A 21,649-nucleotide genomic window follows, 5' to 3' on the forward strand; every position below is an offset into this window, starting at 1 on the left:
TATTACATTTTAAAGAAATTATTAACGACTGTGAAATATGAATTTACGGAGGGTTTCTGAATTTTTCCACTGTAGCGATTTGGGCTACCATTACTTGTGCAATTACAATATTGAAATCCCTGACTACGTAAATTTCTTATGAGCACATTTTCTTACTTATTTTAATATTTGTAACTTTATTGACTAAAATAAAAGCTTCCTAGCATACACTAGAATAATTCTTTGGTTAGAAGTTGGTTTAAAATGCCATGTTTTGAGCTTAAATTATTTTCATTTTGTTTAAAAATTGTAACAGCTATAATTCACCTTATCAGCCTTTCCCATGCCATCCCTCTGGTATTTTTATCCAAACGGTTTCTCCTAAATTAACAGCTGCAGGTTTTAACTTAAAAAGTGCTAACATGTTTTCTTCTTGCTTATTTGGTGACAGTTTAGCACAGCGCTAAGTTTCTTGAATAATTTCTGAGACTTCATCAATTCTTTCTCTTTTCAACTTCAGAATTATGTTGCTCCTTTTCTATTACCCAACACTCTTATTTCTGTTTTTCATTACATCTGCAACAGTCACTACCTCCAAGTCTTCATTCAAATCACCCAGTTCAACTTCCATATTCATTGCACCAGTATCTTTATCCTCGACTGAGATTACTTTCTGAGGATGGATATCAGCCTTAGACTCTTAATAATGCCAGGTATTCTTCATCTTCAATTCCTATTAACTGGCAAGTAGGTTCTTAAACATGCTTTAGCTTTACAGCTAAATATAGCTTCATACGTGCTGTGATCTCTTTCTAAGCAATGTGCACCATTTCTCACAAATTGAATAAACTTTATGCCTTCTGACCACTTTGTATGTTTGTTTCCAAATCAGCAAGTAACACCTCTTCAATATCTTGTTTCAATATTTTTATTAGCAAATTATTTACCATTGCCAGTCTTAGCTCTCCATAACGTGAACACATCCAGCAGATGATAGGTAACTTAATTTGCTTTTAATGCCCTTTACTGAACAATTTTCATTACATGGTCTCGTTAAACCGTTATAAACTTAATGTCTCTATTCGCTTCCGACTGTAAATCAGTAAGATCAATTTGACACCTTGGATTCAATTTAATGCTTTTAACAAAATAAACAAACAAAAAAGTTTTATCTTGGAACGAATTGTTTCTTTTGACAAAATTCACAAAGATTTAAATATATCAATTTTAATCACAATCTGCTTATATTTTGTCTTAAGCATTTTTATCATTCTATTGCACCCTCCATGGCCTCCAGAAAAGCATAAAGTATAATTAGGTCTTTTTTATTTTTAGCTGCAGCAATATGTTTTTTTAACACAACCAATTCTTCACAATATCATACCTTGATAGTCAATGATAATCTTCTGGTTATTTGCCAGAAGTCTTCTCTTCATTTTCCTTCTCTCTCTAGGGGGGGGGGAAACTTTCTAACTGAGAATTTTTTCTTTTTTCGATTTTAGCATATCAAAACCATCATCAAAATGTGCCCTCTGAAATCTAAATCATCATCCACTGTGCTTACAAAGAGAGTAAAATTTGTCAAAATTTGGAAACATTTATGTGTATGCTAGCAACTGACGAAAGTAGTACCAAATTGAGACACAGCAGAACACAGAACATTTGTGAATGCTGAATGTAAAGTACATGTGAGTGTTTTGAAAAATGTAAGTGCCTACAGTAGATTTTATTCAGTTGTGGCCAACAGGCAAAAACAAACATGAGTGTTCACCACCACTATTATACATTTGCAATTTCGTTAGGTGTTGATGCAGGAAAATCACACTCATGCATAATGGCAAATCTCAAAAGGAACCCACTGAAAATTGTTACACTTCCCTTCATTGATGGTAATTATTAATAACAAACGATTCATGTGATAAACTCTCATAAATTATTAATTTGAAGTGGTTTGTTATTATTAATAACTGAGTTTTAAAAATACCTGACCATAAAATATATAATATATGGTTAAATGGGAGGTTTTATATCTTGATTTACTACGTTAACTACAAAAAAAAAAAAAAAAAAAAAAAAAAAAAAAGAATATTTATTTAACCGCTTCACGTGCTTTAACAAATCTGACTACTCATGATTCAGATTTTGTCCCAAACATAAACATCATGAGACAGGCTCGAGAACAGAAAGCAGAGCCACACATAAACATCACGATTCAGGCTTGTGAAAAGAAAGCTGGGCTAGTGAGCATTAACATCGTAATTTCATGGTTGTAACCCAATGTTAGTTCCTATCAGTACACTACATGAGTTAGTCACAATTTTTTATTATACAGTCAAAAGTCGTTAATCTGGACTCGTCGGGACTTCGGCGATTCCGGATTATAGATCATCAGTTTAAATCTGGTCAGATGGCATGCAGAAATTATAAAATTAAAAATATGAAACCGTAATAAAGAACAATTATGAAATAAAGAACAATTATGATCTAAAGGGTATCAAAATTTACAAAAAAAAAAAAGCTTAATATTTATTTGTTTACTTTATTAAACATTTCTTTCAATGTAAGTTGTTTAAGTTGCTTCGTTTTTTATGTGATAATACATTCTGTTTAATTCTATAAACAGACATAATTTCTTCTTCAGTTAGAAAGTTCCGCTGTTCAAGTCCTATAATTGCTGTGTCGAGAATACCGACTAACTTCTCAATAGCAATTTTTTCGTTTTCAATAACCTCTGTCACTTTCTTCGCTATCGGAAGCGAATTATAATGACGAGGAATTTGATTTAAATCATATCAAAGATGGAGTACATCGAGATGAAATACTACATTTAATAAGGAATTATAAGCCAAATAAAATAAAAACATCTGCCCTGAAGATAAGGATAGTGCTGACAGATCAACTTCCAATTCATTGCGCGCCGCGGCGTTAAAGATAAACAAAGTTTAGATAAACAAACGTTAAAGTTTAGATAAACAAAGGATATGCCTTTATCCATTTTTTGCAGCAATTCCACTTTTTGTTTAATAGACTTTGAAACATACTTTCGCTTTGTAGATCCTTTACATATTAGTAAATATATATCAGAAATTCTATTTGACATAATCGAAAGTTCAAGCTTACTTTTATAAAATTGCTCTAACAGTCTGCAAAAAATAATAAGCCGAATCCAATTCGAAGATTAAGGAACAATGCAATCTGCAACAATAACTGAATTAGATCATTTTAGCTTAGCTTATACCGTCCGTTATACATTAAAAGTGCATTCGTAAACATATTTTGCGCATGCGCACAGGTATATTCGCAGCCGTAAAGGTCTTACGCGCATGCGTCAATACGACGCATGAGCAGAAAGTTTGTAGCTTTGTGGTCCGGATTATAGATCATTCCCGATTATGGGTGTCCGAATTAACGACTTTTGACTCTATAAATGATATAATTTTTATTAAAATTATATATTAAAAAAATAATATATTTATAATATCTGCAAAAGGCAGAAGAATTAAAGTTTACTTCTACTAAAGTTTACTTACTTGAAGTATTATTTATTTATGAAATATAATTTTGAAACTGTTATTTATTACAAAATATATTTATAATATCTATGAAGGATTAAAGTTTACTTCCACGCCACCAGTATCGCACAAAAGTGAGTATAATACAGGCATTTATGCTTCGGCTTGTATTGTGATTGTTCTCAAGCATCAGTCTGGCTTGTTTACCAAACATTGACCCATAACACTTGAGCCCAAGTTTTGTCGAGGTAAATGGCATGGGAAGGAGTAAATGCAACATAAATCTTGAAAATATCAGCATTGCTTTCAATCATTAAATATGATAATTAAAAAATTGAAGCAATGCAGAAAAATGGTGGTGTGTGGCGTATTTAATTATGGCAAAGCACACTAGGCCTATCTGGCTAAGAGGAGGGATGCGTCCGTGGAGGACTTTCTAAGGAAAAGTGACTCGTATACACATTACACATGGGGAAAACCACGAAAACGTCCACGCAGGCAGCCCGTTAGCGGGATTCGAACCTCCGACCGAACTTCCAGTGTTCAGCGACTTTACCGCTTGGCCGCTGGTGGGCCCCGCTGCAGAAAAATGAGAAAGATAAATTTTTAAGCAGGTGTCCTTTAGATGTATCACAGCACTTTCTACATTACACTGCCTATTATATATATATCACAGTAATTATTTCAAAATTTTGGAAAAAAAAAAATTCTTGGCATGTGACTCAGTGTTTCCCCCATGAAAAAAGCAGAAAAGCAGAAACTAACGAATTAATGTTACCTCAGGAAATATCTCTGTGGGAAATTTTGATTTTTCTTTCATTCCAAAATGCTCAATACTTCCAATATAAACTTCTTTCCCTGTCAAAGGTAAGTACTTGTGGCCTAGACAAGTAAAAATATCATGATTTAAATTATTTTATTTAAAATATACTGTGCATACAAATGGTGAACATAAGTGTGATTTATTACAATAAAAATACACATGTAACAAATCATAAAAGCAGAGCACTTTTTAAAGATCTTTTTATTTTATGCATAAAATTATATACAACATATCATTTTCAGTAATACCAGTATTCCAGATTAGTAATTCTTAAATTGTTTGGGCCCCAGCCATTTGAGTAAAATTGTTAACTCATGTTCTGCACCTCATAAGAGGCAAAATATAAATTGTAGTCTTCAGATTAAACACAGTACAAAGTCTCCAATATACGGAATAATCTAAACTCTGGACCTCAAAGCCACCAACAAAATTTATTCTTTACGAATTTTTTTTATGCTTCATACATGCACATTTGATTGTTTTCCCCATAATAAAACATGTAGAGAGTCCCGATTCTCAATTTCATTTCGGCACTAAATACCTTGCTATTGAAGAAACAATCATTTTAGCATAAATTTGTGTAATCAATAATTTGGTTCCGTATATGTGTATCTACTTGGCATACATCTCAAACAGAAACATTCTACGTAAAAACATTGTTGATTTTAAAACTTTTATATCTCTGATGCCAACCTGGCAAATTATTATTTATTATATTTTACTTTCATAACCGTATGTTTATCAAGACATGACAACATGAGTAATGACTCATTCAACGATGCCTAAACAATATTTTTATATTAGTAACTGAATAACAAGGAGTATGGAAACCTTTCATGTTGACATTTACGCTTGGCGATGATTACAGATGCGCTAAATGTTGACAAGGAAAAATTTAACAAAAATGTCTTTCCATATGCTAAAAATAGATTTTGTTAATGATGCTCATAGGTCAAAAGATTACATGTAGTGCTAATTGTTTAACACATAAACTCAGAGCCGGCACCCGAGATTGTATGGTCGCACCTGGAGGCAGAATATATGGAAGAAAAGATTGTTGGAATTTAGAGAAGCACCGAGCAACAAAATTAAGGGATAAAAGGATATCTGGAATTTAAAGAAAGCTCTGGGATCCAAAATTTAGGGGTGGCAAAAATTTAGAACTTGGGGGGAAGTGCATGGTAGGAGACTTTAGGACCCATGGAGACTGCACCAGGCGATAAGATATCTAGTGCTGGCCCTTGATAAGCCTCAAGTATCTGCGGGAATTATTTGTTCAGGACTCCGATAAGTCTTAAACATGTGTAATAAATAGACATGAGTATAATAAATAACTAATAATTATGGCTTAACTGCCTCAGTGTGCTATAGAGGCAAGACAAAATTAAGCGGAACAACTTGTCTTTCATCATCAATCTCATAATACATAGCCAATAGTGTATGGCGGACGCTATTAAATTAGGCTAAAATGATTTCGATTCCAAGGAATTTCAATTCATGTAGCAGCTTGTGCAGTTCCTTAACCTTCTAGTTTGATCCAGCTTATTATTTTTTTTGCAGGCTATTTTTATTACAGCAATTTTATAAAAAATTAAAGTTTCAACTTTCAATTATGTCGAAAAGAGTTACTTATTCTGGAGTTGCAACAGGATCTAAAAAGCGAAAACCTACTTCGAAGTCCAATAAACAAAAAATGGAATTGCTGCAAAAAATGGATAAAGGTATACCTGTCTCAAAATTATGCGAGGAGTATGGCATTTGAAAGCCAACTGTATATGACATAAGATAACAGAAAAAGAAACTTTTTGAATTTTTTGTGGATTCCAACACCCACAAACATAATATAACAAACTCGCATAACAGAAAAATTATTCGTTATGCAAAAAGTGAAGATTATGGCAAAGTGATGACTGAATGGGTCAGACGGTGTCACAGCGAGGCATGCCATTGACGGATAAAATGCTAATGGCTCAAACTAAATTATTTGACTAAGAAATGAACTTACAAACTAAACATATTCGACAGGTTGGTTAACTAAATTTAAAAATCGCCATAGTATAAGGCAATTAAGAATTTCAGGTGAAACAATTATGATGAACTATTTGCAGATGAATTCATTGAACTCATTAGTTAAAAGTTATCTCCAGAACAAATTTGCAACACAGATGAAACTGGTCTTTTAGAGCAATATGTACCGTAAATTACCTTGGACACCTTTACAGAAAAGACTCCAACTCGTGTCGAAGATTTCAAAGCGAGATTAACAATTTTTGCATGTGCAGATGCTGCAGGAACGCACAAGTGTAAACTTTTCGTAATTGGAAAAAATACAGGACATCAAGAATTTAAAGGAGTAAAATGTTTCCCATCATATATCATGCAAATAAAAGAACATGGGTGACAAAAGTGTTAATGAATGGTTGGTTTGAAAATTATTTCATACCCAAGGCTTGGAAGAATTCGGTTGGTTTACGGAGGCCTGACGTAAAAATTGTTCTGATTGTAGACAACTCTTTGGCTCATATGCCACTCAAAATTTTAGCAAAAGACAAAGTAACCGTATTATTTTTTCCTCCAAATTGTACGTCCATCATTCAGCCTATGGATATTATCAGAATAGTGTGCATGCTGAAAATGCAAATATAAATTAGAATTTTTTCAATCCTTGTTACACTTCTTGAACAATGGCAAGACTATTCAAGAATTTCTGAAATATTTTAGCGTAAAATCTACTTTCTGGAGCATCACACGATCTTGGGTCTCTTCAGATACTTTAAAAACTGCTTGGCATAATTTATGGCCAACATTTCATGTTAAGGATGATGAAGATGACAGCCGCAAATGTGAAGGCTTTCAGATATCTTAAACCAAAGGTTAAATTTTCCAAGTAATGGATTTTTAAATGAAATGTGGAGAAGTGGTAATAAACAAAGATGATATAACAGAAGTTTTTCATTGCAATAACAATGCTCCAATCATCAATCAATTAACGGACAGCGAAATTTGTAGTATGATTCTAAATCCAGAAAATACCACTACCAATAGTGAAGAAAGAACACAGAAGTTATTGAAACTGAAAAAATTTCGATTGACAAGTTAGTCGGTGGTGATGTGGTGTATTTAATTATGGCAAAGCACACTAGGGCTATCTGCCTAAGGGGAGGGATGCCTTCGTGGAGGACTTTCTAAGAGAAACTGGCTCGTATGATAGTTAAACATGGGGAAAACCCCGAAAACACCAATGCAGCCAGGCCTATCGCGGGATTTGAACCTCGGACTGAACTACCAGTGTTCAGGAACGTTACCGCTCGGCTGCTGGTGGGCGACAAGTTAGTCGGAATTCTTGACATACCAACTACAGTACTTGAACAGCAAAACTTTGTAACTGAACAATTATGTCCGTCTATAGAACTGAAGAGAAAGTATAAGCACAAATAACGAAGCAACTCAAACAATTTACAATGAAAGAAATGTTTAATAAAGTAAACAAATAAATACAGTACAAAATCCAAAATCTGGATGTCCATTATCTGGAATGATCTAAAATTCGGACATCAAAAACCTCCAAAACATTTTTACTCGTAGGCTTTACACATGCATATTTGATTTCTCCCTCTGCGCATAATAAAACATCTGGAGAGTCCCAATTCTTAATTTCACTTCAACACTACATAAAATACCTTGTTATTGAAGAAAGAATCATTTTAGTGTAAATTTGTATGACCAGTAATTTGTCTCTGTTGCTGCCTATCTGCTAGGCACACATCTCAAATGGAAAAATTCCATATAGATCCATCATTGATCTGATGTCAACTTTGCAAATCATTATTTATTGTACTTTCCTTTCATCACTGCATGTTTATCAAAACATGACAACTTGAGTAATGACTCACGTAGCGATGCCTAAACAATTTTTTTATGTTAGTAATTGAATAATAAAGGAGTATGGTAACCTTTTATGTTGACATTATGCTTGTCAATGATTACAGATTTAAGTTAAATGTGCTAAAAATGTTGACGAGGAAAAATTTACCAACAATTTCTTTCCATACGCTAAACATAGATTTTGTTGATGATACTCATAGATCCAAAGATTACATTTAGGGCTATTTGAATTAAGAACAAACGATTTGTTATTCATATAAACCCAGAACCAGCGCCCATATGGTTGCATCGAGTCGCAGAATTTAGGACCCACAGAGACTGCATCAGGCAGTAAGATATCTAGTGCCGGCCCTCAATAAGGCTTAAGTATATGTGGGAATTTATTTATTCAGAACTCTGATAAGCCTTACACATGTGCAAGAAATGGGCAAAAGTATAATAAATAACTAAACTAATACAATTCAGGCTTAATTGTCTCAGTGCGCATTAGAAACAACATAAAATTTAACGGAACAACTTGTCGTTAATCGCCAAGCCCATGATGCATAGCCAAATATGTATGGTGTAGGATAGCTAAATTTGATGATGATAGCTGCTAATTTTAAAGGTTTTCAGATATCACAAAACAAAGGTGAAATTTTCCAATTAACGGATTTTGTAGAGAAATGTGGATATGCAATAATAAATGAAGATAATATAAAAGAAGGTTTTCATTGTGATGACAATGCTTCTCAATCATCAATCAATTAATGAATGGCGAAATCTGTAGCATGGTTCTAGATCCAGAAAATACCACTACTGTTTGTGAAGAAAGTTACAGAGAAGTTACTGAAAATGAGAAAATTTTGATTGACAAGTTAGTCAGAATTCTCGAAACAGCAGTTACAGGACATCCACAATGTAACTAAACAAGAGATTATGTCTGTCTACAGAATTAAAGAGAAAGTATAAGCACAAAGAACAAAGCAACTTAAACAACTTACATTGAAAGAAATTTTTAACAAGGTAAACAAATAAATATTAAGTTTTTTATAAATATTAAGTAAGAGGTTGGACATATTTGAAAGAAGATAAGTGACATTTACGTTTTACTAATAGTTAGCTTTATGTTGATTTTTTTTTTATGTCTCATTTTGTCACATATTTGATCAGTCTAGAGCAGAGGTTCCCAACCAGTGGTACGTGTACCACTGGTGGTATGCAAGAAAAAAATAGGTGGTACACAAAGAAGCAAAGTATTTTAAACTATTTTTTTCAAAAGTTAAAATCCCAACATCCTGATTGAGTTTTTTCTCTTAACACTCGTAAATTTATGTGATCTGCGCTTTGTTCAAGATTGATGGTGGTAGTACTTTGTAGTAATGGTACTAAAGGGTTTCAATTTTTGTTTAGATGGTACACGTTAGTCAAAAGGTTGAGAACTGCTGGTGTAGAGGTTTAATAACAGGTAGATTTTATGTCAAACGGCAGAGGTTAAAATGAGAAGTAAGATCATAATCAGCATGATTCATAACAAAAGACTGAATATTATCACTGCTGCTGCTTGTCTAGAGAGAGACCTGCTGATTAGAACAAACTTGAAAGGCCTGATGTAGGCACGGTTAGCAAGTGTTGAAAGTTAGTCAAGCTCTGTTTGATGCAGTTAGTGTCATAGCTTTGTGCAGAATTCCACGGGGTTGTAACCCAGTTAATATACTTTCAGGTTCCAATAAGCCATTCAAGCACCAAAGTTGATAAGTTGTATTATTTTAAGTCTCACTAGATGCAAAGAATAAGTTTTACTTGAATTTCTACATTTTTGTGTTTTATCTTGTGACCACAGTGAATATTAACCACTGGCGCTACGACTAAACTTCACGGTTGCGGTGCCATGCGCTACAATATAACAAGCGGTAAAGTGTCTCATTTACGCAGCTCCGCGTCTGTGAGTACAATCCAGAACTGTAACTCGAGAAATAAACAATCTCGTTGTTAGGCGACGTGTGCACCACGTTATTTTCATTTTTAGGCATGGTTTGAGACAAAAGCATCTTGACGTGCGTGGTACGTCTTTTTAGCGCAAGTGATTAATGAAAGGCAATAACTCGCTTTAATACATGGAGATAATTTTTAAGGGCAAGCAGTTAGTTATAAATAATTAAATTAGGTAAATAGGTAACCTTAGTCACTATGCATTTACATGGCCACTATTAAATTTTTTTTCCAACAATATTTGTTAAAAAAGCCCTATTAAAATCAAAATCTAATAAAATTTCACAGTTTAAAATACATGTAATTTATGACACTGATTCTTAAATAATATTAGAAAAATTACACATTAAAAGCTACAAAACATGTATGTTTGTAACAACAACACTCAACAAAATATTTATCCGTCATTTTAATTTGAAGCCTTCTCAAACATTTTGGCTAGTTTGCTAATATGCAAACCAATGCTCTCACTAGTTTCTGCATGCTTTATCTCCTAACTTGTCAACCACTCCACAATGTACCTATGAGGGTTTACTTGATCTGGTAAAAGCTAAACAGTCCAAAACCCTCCAGACAGATGTCAAGCAAATTATCACTAAGTCTGAAAGTAACTACAATATCAGACAAAGGTTTAAATAAGCCTCTTATTTAAAAAGAACTTAAAACATAAATGCATGCATAAATGATGTGCTAACAAAATCTATTACAGCTCACGGTGACGTAATTAAACACAAATTCAAACTAAAAATGTGGACTAGTGGTCAAAGATTGTACAATTTAATTTAATCTGGTTCAGTAACCCTATCATATGAGGAAACAGAAATGGAAAATTATAGTAAAGGTTGAAATTATAAATAATTGGGTAATTTACATAATAACTGCACATATCTTTGAAGAATAATTTTCTTTATGTAGTCAGTTTCTTTCTTCAGCATGTTTCCTTTTCATTTTAGAATTTTTGGATTTAATTAAAGATGTCTGTTTTTCCAAAAAACACTAAATGCATTTAGAATGTATAGAAAAAAGTGACTAATTTAATTTCTTTAGTAATACGAAATTCAGAAGAAATATGAAATATATATGGTAAAGACCGGTTACAGAGATGGTGTGGCAGAATTTTTAGAATTTAGTGACACACCAAACAACAAAATCTAGAAATAGCAAAACTTTTATAATTTAGAGCAGGCATTGGAAGCAGAATTTAGAAAGGTACTATGCAGTTGAATTTAGGATCCACAGAGATTGAATCAGATGGGAAAATTTCTAGTGCCAGCTCTGTGTATGATGCACTAAGACATATTAGATGGACCTTTTAAATTGTAAGTTTTTTATTTCTTTATTAATTAAAAAATCCCTTTCTATAATCTTTCCTTTCTTTCCAAGTGATAAGATTAGAAGCATTTTTGATATTTTCCATGCTTGTGTCTAGTGAAAAGTAGAGAAAATAAAGGGAAGATAAACATGTTAAGAAAAAGATTCTAGTAGCAGGAGTAAAACATTCAAATATTATGCCTTCATTGTTCTTCCAGACGTTCTCCAAAAAGTAAGAAATTAATCGCAAACTTTCTGTAAAATACATCCATTACGCGTTTATACCATGGAGACATTTTTCACTTTGTCACATATTTCTCGAATCATCTAGAATCGAGGGTCTATAAATCTTGCCTTCAAATCCTTCTAAATTTTCCAAACTGCAATGTCAAAAATACTAAAGAAAAATTATCCCAACCAATTTTGTAACAGCAAAGAGCCAGAAATATTTTGGGGGAAAAAAAGGGGGGATAAAAGTATAAAATTAATTTTATAAAGAAAACTGACGCATATTCTGAGAATTTTGAATATTCTGAGAGAATTACATCGGAAAAACGCTTACTATGAAAAATTAAAAAGGAGACTTTTTAATTAATTACACAGCTAACTTTGCATTTGCTAAGAGCTGTTTTGTAAAATGTGCTTTATAGCATTATACCTTGTTTATTTTTCAGATTTAAAATATTGTATAATAAGTTGCCAAAATGAAACTTTATAATATAACAGCGAAAAATAAAAATTGTTTATTTTAATGTTATTTTTAAAATATAATTTCAATATATTACCATTATTTTAATGAAATTTATCAATGTTACAATGTTTAAAAAAAAAATCGTCGAAAAATTCCCAGATTTCAGAATTAAAAATTTTCTATATAAACTGACGTTAAAATTGCCAAAATGTTGACAAGTCGACAAATTTAGAACTGCTTAATAAAAGAATTCACATCCCCAAAAGCGAAAATTGTTTAAGAGCTCTTTATTACCAAAAATGAAATTCGAAATGCTGATGTTTCACTTCTTGCTTAGAAACTCGAGTATCCCATGAAACTCGAGTAAATATTAGAAATACAAACAAATTACAACCCATAAACCCATTCAAAAAAAAAAAAAAAAAAAAAAAACCATCAGTGAATCGCAAAAAAATATTTCTCCAAAATGCTAATTCACACTCAAAATGGCAGTCGTAAAAACAACACAGAAATTTCAGATGATTAAAATTAAGGACCTTCTACTGATTTGGGCCAAAATTAAGGACTTTTAAGGACCAAAAATTGATTCCAAAAAAATTAAGGACTTTTAAGGACTGTACGAATCCTGTAATAGCATATCACAGCAACATAGATAACCACAGAGTTTAATAAATACAAGCATGATTGTTGCTCATAACATGTAATTGAACACTCCTTCAGAAATAGTCTACTCTCCTGTGTAATATTCTGAACCACTTAGAACTGAACTTAAAGACTACTACCACCAATTATGATAACACATGTTAAATGTTCTACAACAGCAAATTTGGATAATCATATGGACTTTTTGAAGTAACCAATCATTAAACATTAGGTGTCTGCTGTTACGATTTTATTAAAAGTTTCTTCATTTGCCCTGCAACTTATAGTGCATTAATGCCTTTTTTTTAATAGTGACTTTCTGTACCTTAATAGAGAAAGAGCCAATGTCTAGAGTGAGACTTGAATCAGTCACATCATAACCATGAGCTTTATCATAAAGAAAAGGTTTTCTACCATTATAACATTAAATCAGATTCCACTTTCAAGAGATCACCATGTTAAGCACTTTAGAATAAAAGAATATTGTAAAAATATTTAAAGCAATATGTGCATAAAAATAAAAAGTAGCAATTTACCTTTTCACTAATTAAATAAATAAAGAAAGACAGAAACTGCAGTACAATGCTTCTTTAACCCCTTGAGGACAAGTGTGCAGGAAATGAAGAGCAACCACAGGACTGAACACCATGCTGAATACTTTTTTGCTTCATATAAATCCATATTTTGGTTACATACTCCACTGTTGTTATTAATTTTGAATTTATTTAGCATACAAATTTATGACACTCTAAAACGTGACATATGTCAAAAATTCCTTTATGCATGTTTTCAGTGCCATTTTGCTGTTCACAGCTCATTTGTTTACATTTCACAAAATGAGCATGTTTACATCAGTGGAAGAATACACACATGCTTTTGAAAAAAGCCCTTGTAAAGCTTCTTCTGGCTCTAAAAATAGAAAATATGATAGCGAAAAAGAGCCTAAAGAGGGGAGAGATTTCCTATAAGTTTAAAATTTTAATTCCAGTAATTCTGGTAGTGTCATTAATCAAAATGTGCCTACGCAGAATATAATATTGAAATCAACAAACAGATTCAATTTAGGGAAAGCCTTATTAAGAGGGTGTTTGTGAGCTGTGTAGTTATTTGTAATTTTTTATTAATAATCTTTTTCTCTCATTTAAGAGTGTAAAAATAACTTTAAAAGATGCAGTTTTTCTGTACATACTACATTACAACTTGAGGCTTAAATACCTACATTAAATTAAATTTGGACTTGGATGTTCCTCATGCTTGGCTTATCCTTTACACAGCAGGTCAAAGATTCACTTAAGAAAAGCAATTCTACTAGAGTTTAATGTTCAAAATATTTCTCATAAAATGTAAGAGCAGGCTTTAGAAAAAATTTAAATGAATACTTATGTTTGAAATCTCCTAACAAAAAAAGAATGACACAGGCATAAATACTGTAAGAAAACTAAAATTATATTTCAGTTCTAAATTTTATAAAATTTACAACTGAAATTATTGTAAAATTCCGAAGACCTTCAAAACAATCAGTTTTTAAATTTTGCACAGGCATAAATACTGAAAGAAAATTAAAATTAAATTTCAGTTCCAAACATCATAACATTTACAACTGAAATTGTTGTAAAATTCAGAAGACCTTCAAAACAATCATTTTTTAAATTTTGCACTCAAATGCTCTATTTGACAAAACTAAATTATGAAACATCACATAATAAAACTAACACACTATGTTTCCTCACATATTTTCCCCTTTTTCTTTTACTAACAGAAAAAAAAAAAAAAAAAAAAGAGAGAGAAGAGAAAAAAAAAAGGGGGGGAAATAATGTGAATAATTTAATTTCCAAACGATGCAGCTACAGCTAAGAAATTAAGAAATGAAAAAGAGTAGTCATAAATAAGCAACATGTAAATATTATTATTTCTTTAAAAGGAAACCTACATTCCAAGAAGAATACATAGCAGCATTACAGTACCTAATAAGATATCTTCATTTTAACTTATCTATAACTTTAATCTCATACATTCTTATTGTTTTCTCTACTACTCCTTAGGCCTCAAATCATCCATAAATAATTAGAGAAGCTGAATGTGCAGCTGACTCAAACTAGATTGACTGACCGCTCATGTTTGCTAAACTGTGGCTAGTTGGTTCTTGTATTGGTCTGGCACGAAGTTCAATACAGTGTTGCTACCTTTTTAAAACTTCTGACCAGCATATTTTTAAATGAAATATTTAATTTAAAAAATTAACCTATTTTTTTCCAAATTTATGGTGAATAGAAAGTAAATATTTCTATTATTACATTTATTATTTATAATTATTTATTAAAAATATTGAACTAATTAATTATGTTAAAATTAATAAACTGCTCTGTCTGCTTTTGCTTTACTATAAAATTCAATAGTAAAGAAACTATAATTGTCTAAGTTAAACAAAAGGTTTAGACAGCAACAAGGCAAAAATTGTGAATTTTATCTCTTTAACTGTTTATTTTCTTTAATTTATGCATTTACCATATATACTATAATATATATGTATATTCAGAACTGGTTGAATGACTGAATAATTAAAACAGAAATTAAAAACTTATAAAGTGAAACTAACATTCACTTTACAATAAATATTTTCAGGTTAGAAATTAAAAATTTCACATTTTGTCACTCGAAACCTTTAGATCAGTTTAGATAAAGGTCAAGTTATATTCATTATCTGTTCCAACAAAATACTCAAAAATATTTTTGCAAATTTACTTTATTTAATCATAATTTTTATAAAAACCGGACAAACTGACAATTAATTCAGATCACAAATCTAAAAATCGGCTTGTCTGGTGAAAACTGGCTTGGTGGGAACAATGGATTAAAAATTTAAGGGAAAGGTTCAGTGTGACCTTCACAAGTAGTTTCCAAGGGTTTGCATAAATGAAAACAATCACCATGTGGAAGAATCCATTTTAAATTTTAGGGAAGCTTATTCTTTGAATGCAGCAAGGAAAGGAAATCATGCAAATATTTTTTAAATCTTCAAAATCAGGTCCTAAAAGGCTAGGAGATAAAATAGGAGAGGGGGGAATACATGAAGAAATACGGTATATTGTAAGGGTGAAATGACAAGCTCAGAGCACAGATATTTTTCTCTAATATTTAAATGAAAAAGAAATAAGCTATAATGAAATTATTAGAAATGTAAATGTTCATTAAGAATTAAAAGTAATTCTTTTCTGACAGACGTCTTATTTCCAAATAAAATGGCTACAGTATATTCAGATCTCATAATAGTGTGAAATTAATATTGTAAAATCTAAACTTTTTTAAAATCAGAGAAATTTAAAAATACAAGTACAATTTCCTAACTCATTTGAAATCACAGGATTTGGACATAAATGCAAGTCCTCTAATACTCTCATTAAATTTCACTCACTTAAAAAGGTTAAATCACAATAAAACAAACCATTTTTAAATAAATAATTCTTATTCGTATATTAAATTATTACATTTACCTCTTGACATACAAATAAAATAAACGTCTGAACCCCTTGACATACCAATAAAAAAATCTGATGTGTACACCACATGACTTCCTGGTACGGAATATTAAATTACACGCATTTTTTCTTGCATTTTATTTAAACTTATTAGATTGAATTAAACCTACTTCGCCGACAGCGCATAAACCACAATAGAATAAATGCATTCTTTAAAATTCACTTTGTTTACCATAGCGACACTCTGGTGCTAGGTTTACTTAACAGTATTATATTTCATTCACATTATAACTCAGAATGCACAAAATGTATATCATTTAAAGAATTATCTAATTGTTGCTACATGTTCTATTCAAATACTATAATAAAGCTAGAACTATGTATAAAAGAAATTAAGCAAACAAAACAAAACAGAAACAGTTTTTCACAGACGATTGAGTATTTCTCATTTAATTAATTCAGTTCTCACTTTGCGAGAAGGCAAAAATACATAAAAACTCAAAATATCTACATTAAAAATTACGAAGTACTAAATCTCAAGAGTGATAACAAGAGTGATGGCTTATGACATCATAGTTTTTGGGAATGGTTTTTAATGCAAAATATATAAAGTAATTGTAGGTACTGTGGAACATATGAACACTATTAGTTAAAATTGCTCATTTATAGAAATAAATCAAGTGCACAGCCAAAATTTGGTACATAACGACTTCAACTGAAAAACAAGTGTTGTTCATACATTATTCTTTTTGTTTTTAAGTGTGATCCATTACTAATTTAATTTAATGATGATTTAATTTTACACAGTCAAAAAAAAAAAAAAAAAAAAAAAAAAAAAAAAAAAAAAAAAAACTGAAGATTGATTAGGTGAAAATACAGATAAACTGCTTAGTATTTTTCTGTTACTTGTATTATAATATGGGTAATTCTATTTTCCTGTGTTTTTGCCTCAGATTAAATGATCCACAGCATGTTCCACAGTATTACCCCAATACACCAAGAGTTTAGTAATTCATAGTCCCCTTGAAATATGTTTGCCAGCTATTTGATCAAAAGAAACTAGAGGGATTAAATTAATGCAGAGTAAGAACCAAAGATTTGTTATGAAAATGCTTTTAATAAAAGTAAAAACACTATAACATTTCATTACTTATCAGTATGCAATTACAGATGCTTTAGCAAGAAACTTAGAGAGAACAAAATATTAAATGTGGATAATCTCACCAAAACTGACATCAAAGCAGAATAGCACTGAAGTAATTTAATTTTTATTTAAATATATTATAAACATTTAAACAAAGTGTGTGGTCATGTGGACATCTCTGACAAGGTACATTGTTTTGCTGAAAATCATATTTACCTGCTCTGCTTAACTATCAAATAATTCTAATCCTAGAGACACAAGAATCCAGTCAGTTAGTTTTCCCACTTTCGATTAACAAAATATATTAAAAGAATGTCTGCATCTGCCTGTTACATTATTATTACATAACAAGTTCTATGAAATACATGATGCTAGAGTGACAACCAATAAAAATGTCCAATGTTCATTCCTCAAGTGAGTAATATAACATACATAAATAAAGATTAATTTTTGTAATCAAAGCAAGGTCTCTTCACAAGATTTCTCAGATGAGGTAAGTTTTCAGCTCATTTTATATTACATAAATATAGTTAAGAAATGAACTTTGATCACATTCTTATAGTCACTAAACATACTGAATGCTGATGTTAAGAATATTCTTTACATAGCAGCATCCAGAATGATGCCACAAGCTTGGAACACTCTATATCTTTTAAAAGCACACAATTCATTCAACTCAGAAATTTTATATGCTGAAAATAAATCCTCTATAATTTTCTACCTTCACCTTTCAAGCTACATGTGTGACTCATGAAAGCTGTATTAAATGATGAACAGTCTTTATGGCCGTAAAGGAAGATCATGATATTCAAGGAACCATAAGGAACACACAAAGGCATTCCATAAAATTAAGTTTTTTGAAAATATATTAATGATGAAAAATTTTCAAGCACCGTTTCATTGCTTTATGTAATTAAAAACATTGCTATAAAAAAGGAATTACATGATGGCTTAACTCATTATAAAAATGCTTTAAACTGAAGCATTAAAATTTTTGCCCTTATGATATATTTTATATTTTTATTTATTTATTGTAATTTATTTTTCCACCAATCATGCCGAGTCTTCTAGAACATATTTCATGGTGTTAGCTATATTCTGCTGGTTTCTAAGCTGTAGGAAAAAAAGGTAATGAGTGCTAACCCTCCCCAAAACAAAAGGGAACAAAGAAATTCAATCCATTTAAATTATTTTAGTTTTTCTATTCTCCAACTTTTAGCAAAAAAAAAAAAAAAAAAAAAAAAAAAAAAATTGTATTCCCACATTTCTTCTAAATATTTTACTTCTGAAACATCCAGAATATGTAAAATTTCTCATCTAATACTTATTCAGAAAAATGGTTCAAAGCTAACCAAGACTGTTTTTTTTTTTTAAATTATAGCAATGAAAAGTCCAAAAAGCACCAAAACTATAACTCCTCATGCATCTAGGCATCATTGCCTTCATTGAGGCAATTCTGTACTTCTTCAGAAAGAACTGCATCACTGCTGAGACTAAAAGTTAAGGCTGCACTTTTTTATCTAACTTGCATATTATCCCTCGTATATGGTGTTTTTTTTGGGGGGGCAAGCACACTAAAATGAAGCAGACAATCAGTTGAATGACAAAAGGAGACAAAGATACTAAACACAGATACCAAAAACCAGGATTATAATGACCATATGGCAAAACTTTCAAATTGGCCCTTGTGACAGCAGGCACTTTCATGGAAAAAGGATGACAATTTTATACACCAGGTCTGAGCATTCTATGACCCACAGGTCACAGAGCAACCCACTTCAGTTTCAGAACTAAGGTAAAAGGCAAATATGAAACAAACACTTGAAGAATATATAAAAACATTAATTGAAACTAAATAACAATAACATTTTTGTTTGATTACAAAGTTCCAGTCAAGAACACACATTTTTATTTTTAAATTTAAATTGTAGTATAATTTCAAGAAGAAATTGATAAGTTTGGCAGTGCTGTTCTATAATTCTTTGACATCTGAGAACATTAATACTGTTAGCTCAATTCTCCTCATGCACTCTGAGATGTTCAGTAGTCCAAGAATGACTTCAGTAGCGAAAAAAATCGGCATTTTGTTCAACTTATAAATGCAAGCAAATATTTTCACACACAAAATTTATTTTAAGTAAGAACAGGCAGAGCTTAAACACCAAAAATTCAGATGCTTTTGTTATTAAAATGTTATAAATAAAATTCACTTACGTTTGTTTTTATACGTAAAATTGTAATTTAAATTTTTACGTTTAAAGTTTAAAGCATATTAGAATTATTTTCTCAAACAAACTTATAATTCACCCAAACTGATGGTTTTAAAATGAAAACACCACTGGCCCAAAACATCTTAATACACACATTGTGGTTGATTTTAACCCACAGCCAAAAAAAGGTTGCCAACACCTGCTACACATCATTGCAAGTCAGTTCCACTAAACAGCATTTTGTATAGCACCTTTAATCTTTTGATGTAAAATTTTATGTTTTGAAAATAAGCTTTATCATTTTTGCATATCTACTGCTTCTAAATTTTGTAAATATCTGCAATTAAGATGTTTTTTCATATTAAATCAATGGTTGTCTTCGAATCTTTTTAAATTGCATGGGCCTTTACCAGCATAATAGGCCACAGGATCACTTTGCTCAGTTCTGTCCCGATTTTCATGGAGATCAACCCCCAAGGGTAAGGCCTAAAGATACCCCTCTTTCCCAATCGCTATCGCTAAGCCACTCAACAGGACTTCAGCTCACCATATATTTATAATGTCATTAAGCCACACAAACATCATGCCTCCCAGAGGATTCAAACCCAAACCCAATGAAATATACAGAAGCCAGGACTACTAAATATTATACCGATCAGGGCAGCATAAACCATATCATGATGTGACACTGATGACTTTTATATTTAACAGTTTAAAAATCTGAGCAGAACTTTGTTTCATTCATCATAGAAATCAAACTACAGGATGAACATTGCAAATCAGGGGCAGCTTACTACTGCAACATAAAACACATATCATACAAGGCTTAGAATATATATACTTTGTCAGCATCTGCTCAAGGAACCTGTAATCACTTTACAGACAGACATTTTCATTACAGAAAATTACTAAAATTTTCAAATTAGCCGAACTTCCAAAACTGCGCTGACATGGTATGTCATAATCATCTCAGTAAATTTCTTTTCCTACCTGAGTCACACTATTAATGCCATATTCTTTATAATGAGCGTAAATCTTTACTAACATAATCATAGGGAACAGGGGCATGTAAAGACTTATATTTCACAATTTTTATAAAATTTGTTTCAGAGTTACATTTTAAGTAAAAAATAAAAGCTTAAAACTTTTACTTAAAATAACCTTTTACTTAAAATAAGCCAAAAATTTTTGTTGCACACCAGTTTTATGAAACTGAATATAATTACAACTAAAAGTGTTTAAAAACAACAGATATATTCTTGATTATAAGGAAAAACTCAACCATAAAAATGGGGGGGGGAAATAGCTTCTACAATCACTTCTACAAAAATAAAGTCATTACTGATCAAATAATAGCAAATTTATTGGAATTTCTCCCTAGTACCAAATCACTCCACATATGTACTCCATCTTTAGAAGATTTGATTATAAACTTTCCATTACCCCAGTCCCATCAGTCTGAAAATCGTTATAATCATATAAATCAGACATTGCCATAGTAGATACTTCAGGCATATATATATTATACCAAATTGTAGCAAAGATACTAGCACAGAAACTCAATATATGACTCAACATCCAGAAAATTATCAACAATGATTACTCAACATAAAAAAGGTATCTCCGGGTCCTCTGCCAGCCACTTCATTAAAGAAAATAGCAAATTTTTGGTTAAATTCTTCACCAAGCATCCATATTCAACAATTAAATGCGACAAGGTCAAAATCATACCCAAACCCTCTCAGAGTTCTCTTACTTTGTCTCAGAGTTCTCAGAGTTCAAATTACTTTATCTGCATTCTTTACACAACTTTTAATCTAGATTAAAATTTATTTCTATAGTGTTGCTTATTACATATATCCCTTCCTTGAACTTCTGATTTTTGTTATATATTTTACTATCTTCGGATTTTACTGGTTAAGTGCATAGAAGCATTAAACAATATTATTTTTAAAAAATTCTTTTTAAAATAATATTGTTTAATTCTTAATTTTTTTTAGTTAAA

The 21,649-nt window shown here is 31.2% G+C and overlaps 1 protein-coding gene across 8 annotated transcripts in view; it reads right to left on the reverse strand.

Moving 5' to 3' along the window:
• The window catches only part of LOC118205380 (inositol polyphosphate-5-phosphatase A-like), a 117,857-nt gene that overhangs the window by 39,293 nt on the left and 56,915 nt on the right, over positions 1-21,649 (reverse strand). For all 8 annotated transcript variants that reach the window (XM_085818234.1, XM_085818240.1, XM_085818238.1 and 5 more), the window contains one exon: positions 4,270-4,373. In XM_085818234.1, coding sequence (XP_085674360.1) covers positions 4,270-4,373 — 104 coding nt within the window. The remainder of the gene's footprint in view (positions 1-4,269; positions 4,374-21,649) is intronic.

The sequence above is a fragment of the Stegodyphus dumicola genome, chromosome 6 (genome assembly GCF_044657685.1).
Source record: "Stegodyphus dumicola isolate Sdum_Otavi_A_Nest chromosome 6, ASM4465768v1".
Lineage (NCBI taxonomy): Eukaryota > Metazoa > Arthropoda > Arachnida > Araneae > Eresidae > Stegodyphus > Stegodyphus dumicola.